Genomic DNA, 14,759 nt, shown 5'->3' on the forward strand with positions numbered 1-14,759 from the left:
GCTTGTGGTCACTTTACTATCATGATTAAATCCGATCGCTAGTTACCGGTCTGGTCGTCAGTTACCGGTTATGAGAGCATTACTAAGTCCTGTCGCCAGTTACAGGTCCGGTCGCCAGTTACCGGTCAGTTCAGTTGTTTCACCCAGTACTCTGGCAGTGGTCTGATCAGACGTACATTACTAAGTCCTGTCGCCAGTTACAGGCCCGGTCGCCAGTTACCGGTCAGTTCAATTCTGGATCTGACCAGAAAATTATTACAAGTTATTTAATGACAGGGCTTCAAGGAGCAAACATTTTCATTATGATTTTCAGTTCAGTTATGCACGTATTATAATTGCTCATGACAAGTTATTCTCACATTATGCCTCATGACATGATATTTTTATCTCATGCAAATTTTACTATATTATTTACTCGTTATTTACGATATATGCATGTTGAGTCTTTAGACTCACTAGACTTGAATGTTGTAGGTACTGATGATGTCAGGACCGAGGGGGGGGACCAGTGAGCCAGCTCGAGTCGGCTGTAGTGGAACCCGAGGACCTCATTTTCAGCACTTACGATTTTTATGCTCAAACATTTTATCTCTTGTTGAATTATTTTAAATTGTTACTTTGCAAACATTATATTCTTCCGCTGCTATTTTTAAACATTAAACATTATTTAACAGTTTATTTTATGAAGTTGATACTTCATTTAGTTTAAAAGAAAATTTTAAATTTTTTTCACAAATTTTCAAGCACGAATTTTCGGGCCTTTACAGTTGGTATGAGAGCCAGGTTCTTGTAAAGGGTTACACTACTACTGACCACGAGAAGCTCACGAAGCCACGTCTTCGGTCTATAAGTTTTACATTTCAGCATTTTATTTAAAGCATTAATTATTTTAACAGCATGTTTCCATGAAATATTTACGTTCAGATTTTGATTATGCAGTATTTACTTAAATTTAAAGAAATAATGTAATTATGCATGTTGGTTACGTTGGAATTGGAATTGTATAAGAATTCGAATATTGGGCTTTAGGAGAAGTTGAAAATGATTTGACTATATTAATTTTTAGGTCAGTAGTACTGATGTCCTCCTTATGGATCATAAGTTAATCTTGAAAATTATGAATGCTTTTGGGACTTGTAGAAATTCTAAGAAATTATTGATGGTTCTTGGTTGCTTGTCGAGTGAATTTTTGAGGATTTCGTGTAAGCAATAGCGATTCGAAGACTACGACAATCTTTACAAATTATAAATGTACAATATGAGAATTTTAAGTATCTATAAAAATGTAAGATGTATTTATGAGAATTTATTTAGGATGCATACTCTATCTAGTTGGATCTAAGGATTGAATTGCATGAATTAAGAATTTTAAAGACCCGATTGTGATAACTAATAATTTGACGACCTAAGCGTAAAAACAAAATTCTAAGGGACTATTTTCGAATTTATCAAATTTTTGGATTTAATTATGAGTTCGAGATTTTAAAAGTTTAATGAGGTAAAGATGAAAAAAAAAAAAATTATGGTGACAATGATGCAAATTTCAAAGAGGGCCAAATGTAAATTTGGAGAACTGTAAGGGCCAGATTGCAATTTTAAAAATTTTTAAGGAGTAAATGCGAACTTTTAAAGAACACTTGGGATATTAAGTATTTATAGAAATGTAAGACGTGTTATGTGAATTAATTTTGGGTTTAATAAACTTAAGGCTATTGAACCTATGATACGGGAAATCTATAAAATGAAATTGGGAATACTGATGATTTATGAGTAATTGTAGAATTTTTGAGATTTAAAAAAATAATTTGAATAATTTTTGGGGAAACTAAGAATTAATGTTGCAATTTTTAAGAAATTTGAGGACTTGATTAGCAGTAAGTGAGGAGCGAATTGTTTAAAGGATAGGAATTTCGATGTTTCAGGCTTGAAGGAATATTTAGAACTTTGAATAATCTGAGTTATAATGTTATAAGGAATAGTATCCAAGGGCATGGTAGGATAAATCAATATTGTGGAAAAATTTAAGAATTTAGAGTGATAACAATCTAGGGTGAAGTTGTCTTGAGGAATTTTGAAATTCATTAACAAACTTGGGACTAAACGGATATGTGTATTGGGATTATTTTGTTCAAAGGTATTTCGATTAGGTAAGTTTGAATGTCAAATTTATGGGATATTTGTTCATATGGAATTTTTGGGTGAAATAAAAACAAAAAGAAATTAGTTGTGTTCAACATAAGTTATCAATGAATGAATATTAAGATTTTTATCGAATAAGAAATCTAAAAGCTTGATACGAAGATTCTAGAATTCTATAGTTTATAAGTGAAGTTGATTTATTAGAGTTAGTCCAACCTTAACAGGGGATAAATTATTAAGTTTTTACGCTAGAATTAATTAACCATTGCAGATACTTAAGTTTGCGACATTCGTTCCAATGAGGGAAGTCCAAGGGTCGTATTCCTCAACTTTATGGTAATTGGGAAGATAATAGTATAAGCATGTAATTGCTACTAGAAATGTTTTATTAGTAAGATAGAAGATCGATATTGTATGTTTTGGGTTTTAGGGATTATCACTACTTGAGTTTAAGATTTACAACGATTTTATATTTGGGATGTACTTGTAAGTAGTTAAAGTTACGAAAGATTGATGCCGTAAGATAGAGATATTGAAGATTTATGTTGTCCGATTATTGGATGAGATATTGATTGTTACTTCAGGAACAAAGATTGATGGCTTTAGAATTGAAGAATAGAGTAGTGAAGTTATTAGAACGTGATTTGGATTTGAGAGTGGATAAACTTACAAGTGTCATTCATAGCGCGGTTCACTACAAAAAAACGGAAGGCGTAGCGACGGTTTTATTAAAACCGTCGCAATATTAGCGACGGTCGACAATTCCACAAACCATCGCCCATGTGCGACGGTCTTGTATTCTAACGTCGCTATGTTAGCGATCGTTTTCAATCAACCAACGCTTAATTTTAAAGATGACGGGTTTTATCAAAACAGTCGCTATAGAGCGACAGTTTACATAAACCGTCGCTTAATTTGATAAGCAACGGTTTTCATAAAACCGTCGCTATATAGCGACGGTTCAAGCTAACCGTCGCAATAATAGCGACGGTTATGCATCAACCGTCGCCCATCTAGATCCGCGACGGTTATTAACAAACTGTCGCCCATCTAGGTCGGCGACGGTATATGCCAAACCGTCGCTATTATAGCCACGGTTCTGCTAAACCGTCGCTTTATAGCGACGGTTTTAAAAAAATCCGTCGCTATGTAGCGACCGTTTGGGCAAAAACCGTCGAAGCGACGGTTTTCGAAAAACCCGTCGCTATATAGTGACCGTTTGGGAAAAAACCGTCTCTATGATTCTATATATACCGAGATTCGCGAACATTTCCTTGAACGATTTTTCATCTATCTCAGGTAGCAGCGAAACTCTATCAAATTTTTCGAAGTTTCGATTTTTTTTTTATTTTGTACTAACATTTTTTCTTATTTATTTCGTAGATTTCCTCGTCGGTGCGATCTTCCAGCGTTACGTGAAGCTGCATATCTTCCCGTAAATCGGGTTTTAAAGTTTTTTTTTTTACAGAAAATTTAATACATAATTTTAATTTTTGCGTAGTAGTTATTTTTTATGGATTTTATTGATAAACACCGTCGCTTCTTAAACGGAGATTTTTTTAAAAAAACCGCCGATAAATATAGCGACGGATTTTACGAAACTGTCGCTAATATTAACGACGGGTTTGTATAAACCGTCGCTTAATATTAACGACGATTTCTTAAAACTGTCGCAAAAATAGCGACGGTCTTCTTCCAAAGAACCGTCGCTATAAGAGACGAGAGTTGAAAAACCGTCGCTTCTAGAATGAGACGCAGCCTCCGGTGGCGGATCGCGAAACCGTCGTTAAAACCGTCGCCTTACCCTTTTCATTATCTAAATAATAATTCCAAACTATAACAAAAGAATCATTAATATTTTCAATATCAATCTTCATAGTTTAATCTAAAAATTAATGAAACTCTAATCAAATAATTGCATGCACAATGATATTAGTATTATTAAACATTAAGAGACCTGAAGTAATTAAATTTAATGTCATTATCTAATTTTTATGTAACAAAAATCAGCTCAAACAAATTATAAAATATTTTATTTTGTTTAATAAAAAATATCTCAAAAGTCTATTTTTATAAAATTTGTGATTCGTCTATAATTATCATATGCTAATAAATATTTCTTTATGTTTATAAACCAAATTAATCTTTTAAAATATGATATCATCTCTAACAATTTCATAAATTTGAAATAATAAAATACTATCATATTTAAGTAATTATTCTAGTTAATTATAAGAAAATCATATAAAAATTATTTCTAAATTTTTTAATTTAATATCAAGATTTTTTATTTTATTTCTGTGATATCATAATTTTGTGTGTTGTGTGTGTATTTGTATACTCAATCAGGAGTAGGTCTCTTGTGAGATGGTCTCACGAATCTTTATCTCTGATACGGGTCAACCCTACGGATATTAAAAATAAAAAATAATACTCTTAGCATAAAAAGTAATATTTTTCATGGAAGATCCAAATAAGAGATCCATCTCACAAAATACGATTCGTGATATCGTCTCACATAAGTTTTTGCACTCAATCCGGAAGCCAATTTGCATGATTGAATTTTAGTTAATTTAGAATAATTTTTTTGCCACAATATAAAATACTTTTCATCAAATCAAGATTCTCTGCATTGGTGTCTCCTTTAAACCCTAAGCCTTCACCGCTTTCCACAGGCGAGTCTTCTGTGCTTAATAATTATTTTGAATTTGTTGTAAATACGAAAGAAATTCGTTGTTGATTTTAAACTCAAGATTTTTGTTAGCCCTTTATGTTTTCTGTAGTGGTTTTTGCCTTTCTGAAGTGCGTAAATTGATTTTAAAGTTCTGTGAATTTTGTTTTGCTAGCATAAAAATGTCGTCTTTAAGGAATGCTATTCCAAGAAAAGCTCACAAGGAGCGCGCTCAGCCGTAAGTGTGATTATTTTTTGGGGCCATTAATTTCTTTATTGCCCGTTTTGAAATATTTTGACGTATATTTCCGGTTCACTCAATTGATGATTTGTTGTGTGTACCAGGCATTTGAGAAGGAAATTTGGGCTGCTCGAAAAACATAAAGATTATGTCATTCGTGCACGAGCCTATCACCAGAAGGAGAAGACTTTACTGGTATTTTCTACTACCCTGCGTCTTGTTGGTTTTGGTAGCATTTTATGAACGAAATTTGGCAAGTTCTTATTTTATGGTAAGTCGCTTCTGCGTGTTTATAACAGAAACTTAAGGAAAAAGCAGCATTGAGGAACCCAGATGAATTTTACTTAAAGATGATTAAAATAAAAACTGTTGGCGGAGTCCATAAACCTGAGTAAGCTGGAAAATTTTTATTTTTATGAGGTTGTCTGTTCTCTTTTGAGGATATTTATTTGAGTGTAATTTGAATATTAGCTGTTGAATGTGGATTTAGTAAAGTAGCCAGGCTAATAAGTACACTAACGAAGAGCTGGTGTTGTTGAAGACCCAAGACATTGGATATATTTTGCAGAAGGTTCAAACTGAAAAAAAGGTTTTATTTTAGAGTTTCTGGTTTTTTGGGTCTCAGATTCTCGAGATAGCTGTCATGCAGGTTCTTTATTCTGAAATTTAACTTTTTGGATGCAAAAAATTGAAAGACTTAATGGTATGCTGCATTCTCTTGACAATCAGTCATCATCCAAACATGTTTATTATGCCGACAACAGGTGAGTGATCAAGCCCTTTTTCTGCTGATTCTTGATAGTTTTCATACCCATTTTTTAGAGTACTCAATTTCATGTTATAACAGTTTTGTCACCACCAAAGTTTTTTCTTTTCTCATTATTAGATATGGTCGCTTCTGATAGCTCAATTAATTTATTTCTTCAAAGTCATTTTATTCCCTTCTGCTTTAGAAAGAACGTCTAATATGTACTCTAGGCAATTATGATAAAACTATCCGAAGGCCAATTTCAAAAGTTCAATGACCAAGGGGCAATGAGACTGTTTCTCTGGAACTTTTGTTTGAATCACTTGAATTCCATGTTTACACTTGTGTGTCTGAAAATGACAGATATTTTTTTATCCAAGACAATGATTTGGTGGTAATGTACTGGTCACACAAAGTATTAATGCATAAAATGGTGCAGGGCAAATATTGCTCAGTAGTATAGCATTTTGAGCTTAGTAGATATTTTTGTGTTTAATGAAGTATGTTGGCTGGCTGTTGATTCTCTTTCTAGGTAGGAGGCAAGAGAAGTACGCAAAAAAGTTTCAGAACAAGGGAACCCATCAGCTTTTAAAGACTTGCCTAAAGTTATTTTGAGGTACTGAAAGCTATTTTTTTTAGTCAATTGCCTCCTACGAAATTGGATTGCCAGGTTGATAACCTGTTTCTACTTGCCTCCCCACAATTAAGATCCATACCGAGTACCGAATGATACCATTACCGTCAATCCATAAGCTATATTGCAAAAACTAAGTGGACTACAAATTTTCCTTGACAATCAGAAATAATTTGCTTTAGTCTGCCTGTCCTCACAGCCCTTTCATTTGTCTCTTCACCACCCATATTTACCCCCTTTAAGTTATCAATACCTCACTTGTTGATTGAATATGGTGATATTTGGCGCCTTGTCATAATATCTTATTTTTCTTATTGAATTTAGTTTTCAATTTCTACTTCTTTGGTATTCCCTGCTATTGTTCGAGTTTTCTCTTCAAAAACATTTTTGGATTTGTTGGTCACAAATATATACCAATTGGGAATATCAATCGCATGCTATGTGAGTTAATTATAATTCCATTTATGCGTGCATGATAAATATTTATGGTCGTGTGTCCTTTTTGGATATTCGGTAACTATATCTTTTTCATTATTTATAATATTATATTATTATTTTATTTAATATAACAATTTTCAGTCACACCATAAATTCAACATGTGTTTTTTGATTCGATCACCGGTCCGGTTATGAAGGTGATCCGGTTATGAAAACATTGAAGTATACTTTTGTTTCCAACATCAGTCACAGAAAAATTATGTTTCAACGTTTACGTTTGTTTCGATTAAAAAATCACGCAGTTTCCACACAGTTACGAAAATTGTGCTTCCCAGATGACTACAGGATATTGTTGCACGTCCCCTCCTCAGGTTCTCATTCAAGAAATCTTCGTTATATAAGTATTCTATTCAATGTTTCCTTTCCTGTCGCCATTTATACACGGGTCTTGAAGTGGGACTAACCATTTCATCTTCACACAGTTTGCGTTTCTTACCCTTTTTCTGCACAATGATGCATTAAAATGATTACCCTACAGCGAAACAAGGAAAAAATGAAGCGTATAACGTACTCTCTGAAATATTGATACCTGTAACTCTTTCTGCATAGACATATCCGTGTATATTTTCTCTAGATCTTTTAACCGTTTTTTTCTAGCCTCTAGCTCTCGATATGAAGAATCTGTCTTCCTGCATGTTGACCGTGTTTCTATACACGATTAAACTAAACTCCTCAACCACAAATTCTAGTCTAACTTCCTCGATGTAGAAGAGAAACAAAAGTAATATGAAGGCCTAAAGCCAAGGAGAGACTGAAAATAAATTTGGAAATCAACCAAAGCAAAACTCATCAAAAGGAAAAGGATTTGTGCACGGCGGACAGATAACCAACCATTTGATTCGATAAAGTTATGTTATACAAGAAACAGAAAAGTCATTTGGAATAAAACTAAATACCCAAAATCAAAGTAGAAAGATACAACATAGAAAAAGTAATAAATTTTAGGAAAATGCAGCAACGATTGCCAACAAGCAAGACCCTTTAGGGAATATGATAGATAGTAGTTCATGATACAAGAAACGTCAGTTGGGTTTAAATGATCTAGCACTTGTGCATCAATTCGATTTCTTGAAACAAAGTTCGTCAAGTGGCAAGGATAAATGATGGAGAAAAGTATCATCCCCTAATTCCCATAAAATTTATACAAAGATACAGCACTCACAATGACGGGATAGTATTGATCTCTGCGAAGAAACAAAAGCCCAGTAGAAAGTCCAGACAAGACAAAAAGGACACACGGCCATAAATATTTATCATGCACGCATAAATGGAATTATAATTAACTCACATAACATGCGATTGATATTTCCAATCGGTATATATTTGTGACCAACAAATCCAAAAAAGTTTTTGAAGAGAAAACTCGAACAATAGCAGGGAATATTAAAGAAGTAGAAATTGAAAACTAAATTCAATAAGAAAAATAAGATATTATGACAAGGCGCCAAATATCACTATATTCAATCAACAAGTGAGGTATTGATAACTTAAAGGGGGTAAAGTATGGGTGGTGAAGAGACAAATGAAAGAGCTGTGAGGACAGGCAGACTAAAGCAAATTATTTCTGATTGTCAAGGAAAATTTGTAGTCCATTTCATTTTTGCAATATAGCTTATGGATTGACGGTAATGGTATCATTCGGTACTCGGTAGGGATCTCAATTGTGGGGAGGCAAGTAAAAACAGGTTATCAACCTGGCAAACCAATTTCGTAGGAGGCAATTGACTAAAAAAAATAGCTTTCAGTACCTCAAAATAACTTTAGGCAAGTCTTTAAAAGCTGATGGGTTCCCTTGTTCTGAAACATTTTGGCGTACTTCTCTTGCCTCCTCCCTAGAAAGAGAATCAACAGCCAGCCAACATACTTCATGAAACACAAAAATATCTACTAAGCTCAAAATGTTATACTACTGAGCAATATTTGCCCTGCACCATTTTATGCATTAATACTTTGTGTGACCAGTACATTACCACCAAATCACTGTCTTGGATAAAAAAAAATATGTCATTTGCAGACACACAAGTGTAAACATGGAATTCAAGTGATTCAAACAGAAGTTACAGAGAAGACAGCCTCATTGCCCCTTGGTCATTAAACTTTTGAAATTGGCCTTCAGATAGTTTTATCTTAATTGCCTATATTACATATTAGACGTTCTTTCTAAAGCAGAAGGGAATAAAATGACTTTGAAGAAATAAATTCATTGAGCTATCAGAAGCGACCATATCTAATAATGAGAAAAGAATAAACTTTGGTGGTGACATAACTGTTATAACATCAAATTGACTACTCTAAAAAATGGGTATGAAAACTATCAGGAATCAGCAGAAAAAGGGCTTGAACACTCACCTGTTGTCGGCATAATAAACATGTTTGGATGATGACTGATTTTCAAGAGAATGCAGCATACCATTAAGTCTTTCAATTTTCTGCATCCAAAAAGTTAAATTTCAGAATAAAGAACCTGCATGACAGCTATCTCGAGAATCCGAGACCCAAAAAACCAGGAACTCTAAAATAAACCTTTTTTTTTCAGTTTGAAGCTTCTGCAAAAAATATCCAATATCTTGGGTCTTCATCAACATCAGATCTTCGTTAGTGTACTTATTAGCCTGGCTCCTTTACAAAATCCACATTCAACAGCTAATATTCAAAATACACTAAAATAAATATCCTCAAAAGAGAACATATAACCTCATAAAAATAAAATTTTCCAGCTTACTCAGGTTTATGGACTCCATCAACAGTTTTTGTTTTAATCATCTTGAAGTAAAATTCATCTGGGTTCCTCAATGCTGCTTTTTCCTTAAGTTTCTGTTATAAACACGCAGAAGCGACTTACCATAAAATAAGAACTCGCCAAATTTCGTTCATAAAATGCTACCAAAACCAACAAGACGCAGGGTAGTAGAAATTACCAGTAAAGTCTGCTCCTTCTGGTGATAGGCTCGTGCACGAATGACATAATCTTTATGTTTTTCGAGCAGTCCAAATTTCCTTCTCAAATGCCTGGTACACACAACAAATCATCAATTGAGTGAACCGGAAATATACGTCAAAATATTTCAAAACGGGCAATAAACAAATTAATGGCCCCAAAAAATAATCACACTTACGGCTGAGCGCGCTCCTTGTGAGCTTTTCTTGGAATAGCACTCCTTAAAGATGACATCTTTATACTAGAAAAAAAAATTCATAGAACATTAAAATCAATTTACGCACTTCAGAAAGTCCAAAACCACTACAGAAAACATAAAGGGCTAACAAAAATCTTGAGTTGAAATAATTTAACCGTGAAACAGCGAAGATTATCGGTGCAGAAAAAAACAACGGATTTCTTTCGTATTTACACCAAATTCAAAATAATTATTAAGCACAGAAGACTCACTTGTGGAAAGCGGTGAAGGCTTAGGGTTTAAAGGAGACACCAATGCAGAGAATCTTGATTTGATGAAAAGTATTTTATATTGTGGCAAAAAAATTATTCTAAATTAACTAAAATTCAATCATGCAAATTTGCTTCCGGATTGAGTGCAAAAACTTATGTGAGACGATATCATGAATCGTATTTTGTGAGATGGATCTCTTATTTGGATCTTCCATGAAAAATATTACTTTTTATGCTAAGAGTATTATTTTTTATTGTTAATATCGGTAGGGTTGACCCGTATCAGAGATAAAGATTCGTGAGATCGTCTCACAAGAGACCTACTCCTGATTGAGTATACAAATACACACACAACACACAAAATTATGATATCACAGAAATAAAAAAAAAATCTTGATATTATATTAAAAAATTTAGAAATAATTTTTATATGATTTTCTTATAATTAACTAGAATAATTACTTAAATATGATAGTATTTTATTATTTCAAATTTATGAAATTGTTAGAGATGATATCATATTTTAAAAGATTAATATGGTTTATAAAAATAAAGAAATATTTATTAGCATATGATAATTATAGACGAACCACAAATTTTATAAAAATAGACTTTTGAGATATTTTTTATTAAACAAAATAAAATATTTTATAATTTGTTTGAGCTGATTTTTGTTACATAAAAATTAGATGATGACATTAAATTTAATTACTTCAGGTCTCTTAATGTTTAATAATACTAATATCATTGTGCATGCAATTATTTGATTAGAGTTTCATTAATTTTTAGATTAAACTATGAAGATTGATATTGAAAATATTAATGATTCTTTTGTTATAGTTTGGAATTATTATTTAGATAATGAAAAGGGTAAGGCGACGGTTTTAACGACGGTTTCGCGATCCATCACCGGAGGCTGCGTCGCATTCTAGAAGCGACAGTTTCGTAAAATCCGTCGCTATATTTAGCTTGAACCGTCGCTATATAGCGACGGTTTTAAGAAAACCGTTGCTTATCAAATTAAGCGACGGTTTATGTAAACTGTCGCTCTATAGCGACTGTTTTAATAAAACCCGTCGTCTTTAAAATTAAGCGACGGTTGATTGAAAACGGTCGCTAATATAGCAACGGTAGAATACAAGACGGTCGCACATGGGCGACGGTTTGTGGAATTGTCGTAATATTTGCGACGTTGATAAAAAAAATCTACAAAATAAATAGGAAAAAATGTTAGTACAAAATAAAAAAAATAGAAACTTCGAAAAATTTGATAGAGTTTCGCTACTACCTGATATAGATGAAAAATCGTTCAAGGAAATGTTCGCGAACCTCGGTATATATAGAATCATAGCGACGGTTTTTGCCCAAACGGTCGCTATATAGCGACGGCTTAACAAAACCGTCGCTATAATAGCGACGGTTTGGCATATACCGTCGTCGATCTAGATTGGCGACTGTTTGTTCATAACCATCGCGGATCTAGATGGACGACGGTTGATACATGATAAGTGCAATTTATTGGACTTTTATTACTTGTTTTTAACTTGGAATTTTGTGATTCTTGAGCAGGTTTTATTTGATTTGTTGTTGTTTTTGTTATTGTAGTTTGGAAGCTTATAAATGAGAGTTTGGAGTAGTATAGTGATGAATTAGAAGGTGCAAAGGACAAAGCTTGACGAAGCAGAACAGCGCACCCGCGCTGCATACACCGCCGCACCCGCGCTGTTCGCCGAGGCATGACCGCACCTGCGGTCATGTAAGCGCCGCACCCGCGGTCCTGCCAGATGAACAAGAGATTTTTTTACGAACATGCACCGCACCCGCGGTCATGTTAGTACCGCACCCGCGGTCATGCACAGACAACTTCCGGAAATTGTGAAACTATGGTGTGCTGCGCATGGGACTTGAAGACTTTGGTGTTTTGCGTGCAAGACTTGTTGAGGACTATAAAAAGCATCCATTATTCATCATCTAGGGCATCTTGGAGCAAAAGGAAAAGGTTGGAGGCTACAACAAAGAGATTAAAGATCAAGTGCATCCTTGGGAAAGTTCTTGCACATCTTTGGATAAAAGCTTCATTTGAACTCCAAAACTCTTGTTCTAAGTTCTTCTTTCTTTACTTTCATTTTTATTTACTATGTTTTGTTTAAGATTTGTGTGGTGTTGTGTTATTTTTATTATGAACTAATTTTTAATTCTAGAGGAACGATGGATCAAAACTAGAAACCATGTGTGATGATTTATGATTTATGCTATATGAGATTTCTTTATTGTTCATTTGTATGTTTCCAATTTTAATGCTTTCAATTTATTGGCCATATCTTGAATGATGCTTATGTTTATAAATTATCACTTGGAAAAGGGAATTTATAAACAAGAAAGGGAAAAATACATCGATAGTATTTATATAGTTCGGGAGGACATATAGTGCTATTGAAGCCATTAAAAGACTTGAGTGCTTATTGTGTTATTTAATTATAGATTGTTGATGGGGACGTTACAATCTTTTGTTAGATAATTAGTATCTACTTAACACTCGGGAGAGGGAGTAGATGATTTTAGAATTCTTAGCTAATGAATAAGAAGGACAAATATAATATAGCTACACAAAATACACATGGTGGATAGTTGCGTGAAATCGGACCTCTAGATCTTTTATTCTATTGTTATTCATTATTATTTGGTACTATAATTTAATTTAGTTTTAAATCTAGTTATTGGTATAAACAACTTCGTCAATTGATTTTTCTAAATAAAATCAAGACTATTCTAATTACAAGCATTAGTATAAATTTAGAAATTACATTCCTCGTGGGATCGATACTTGTACTTAAATTACATTTTACTATAACTTGACGCCGTGCGCTTGCGAGCATTAAAGAAAACACGCAACAAGTTTTTGGCGCCGTTGCCGGGGAGTGTAAAATTTGAATTTATATTAGTATTGTTACCAATTAGTCTAGATTTTAATTTAGAGCTATTTTTTATTATACTACATTAAACACTGATTTGTTTATTGTTTTTGTTTGACAGTGCATGCGAAGATCGCAAAATCTTGACTTGCTTATCTTTGATCCGGAGATCGAAAGAACCACAAGAAGGTTAAGAAAGGCAAGAAGAGAAGAGATTCTAGCAATGGCTGAAAACAGAGACAATGAAAATCCACCCCCTGCAATACCCATCAGAGATCATTTTAGACCAGTATTGAATGCTCATTATTCTGGTATAGCACGAGGAACTATTAATGCAAACAACTTTGAGCTCAAGCCTGCATTGATAAACATGGTTCAACAGAATCAGTTTAATGGAGTCGCTACTGCAGATCCTCATCTACATCTCAGAACATTCCTTGAAATTACTGATACGGTAAAAATAAATGGTGTTTCTGATGATATAATTCGAATGCGTTTGTTTCCTTTTTCTCTTAGGGATCAAGCAAGAGGATGGCTTCAATCACTTCCTTTGGGGAGTATCACTACATGGCAGGAGTTAGCAACCAAGTTTCTTGCAAAATATTTCCCACCTGCAAAGTCTGCACAGTTAAAAATCGAGATAAGTACTTTTAGGCAGACTGATTTTGAGCAATTATATGAGGCATGGGAACGGTATAAGGAGTTGTTGAGAAGATGTCCAAACCATGGTTTCGAAGATTGGGTACAAATTGAATTATTTTACAATGGTTTGAATGGACAAACAAGAGGTACTGTGGATGCAGCATCTGGTGGCACGATATTTGCAAAATCACCTGATCAAGCATATGATTTGCTGGAACAGATGACCATTAACAGTTATCAGTGGCCGTCTGAAAGGTCAGGAGTATAGAAGCAAGCTGGAATTTATGCCATAGATCCTATTACATCACTCACAGCTCAAGTTTCAGCTTTGACAAATCAAATTGCAGCAATGAATAAGACTGGTACATCAGAGGTTGAAAATGCATCGGTTGTTACTGAAGAACCACAAATTCCTGATGAGGCTCATTATATCAACAATAGGAATTTTGGTGGTTATGGAGGATATCGAGGTAACCCTCCCTCTAACACGTATCATCCTGGTTTGAGAAATCATGAAAATTTTTCATATGCTAATAATAAGAATGTGTTGAATCCTCCACCGGGGTTCAATACATCAAAGGGGGAGGGAAAGCCTTCATTTGAAGATTTGGTAGGTACATTTGTTGCTGAGTCTGGAAAAAGGATGGCGAGAACTGAATCTCGTCTTGACAATATGGAGACTCACATGGGAAACATGGGTGCCACAATGAAATCTTTGGAAACGAAAATCGGACAGTTGGCCAACGCTCTAAAAGATCAGAACAAGGGGCAATTTCCCAGTAACACAGAGGTGAACCCAAAAGAGCAGTGCAAGGCAGTGACTTTGAGGAGTGGAAAAGAACTTGATGGTAAAAATTCCAATGATAAGGATGAAAAGGAGGTAACT

At 34.0% G+C, this 14,759-nt stretch overlaps 1 protein-coding gene and 1 non-coding gene across 2 annotated transcripts; both read right to left on the minus strand.

The window, feature by feature from the left end:
* Positions 1-7,281: 7,281 nt before the first annotated feature.
* Positions 7,282-10,168, minus strand: LOC140842898 (probable U3 small nucleolar RNA-associated protein 11). The gene is made up of 8 exons (XM_073211105.1): positions 10,048-10,168; positions 9,850-9,940; positions 9,654-9,745; positions 9,436-9,550; positions 9,281-9,360; positions 8,680-8,763; positions 7,461-7,560; positions 7,282-7,374 (listed from the first exon to the last, which is right to left on the minus strand). Exons 1-8 carry the CDS (start codon positions 10,101-10,103, stop codon positions 7,282-7,284), a joined length of 711 nt encoding a protein of 236 aa, XP_073067206.1. The 5' UTR covers positions 10,104-10,168.
* Positions 10,169-13,855: 3,687 nt separating this feature from the next.
* On the minus strand, positions 13,856-13,963 carry LOC140804122 (small nucleolar RNA R71). Its single transcript, XR_012112080.1, has one exon. It is a non-coding gene; the product is annotated as a small nucleolar RNA R71 (small nucleolar RNA).
* Between the last annotated feature and the right edge of the window lie 796 nt (positions 13,964-14,759).

This window comes from Primulina eburnea, chromosome 10 (genome assembly GCF_022965805.1).
Source record: "Primulina eburnea isolate SZY01 chromosome 10, ASM2296580v1, whole genome shotgun sequence".
NCBI lineage: Eukaryota > Viridiplantae > Streptophyta > Magnoliopsida > Lamiales > Gesneriaceae > Primulina > Primulina eburnea.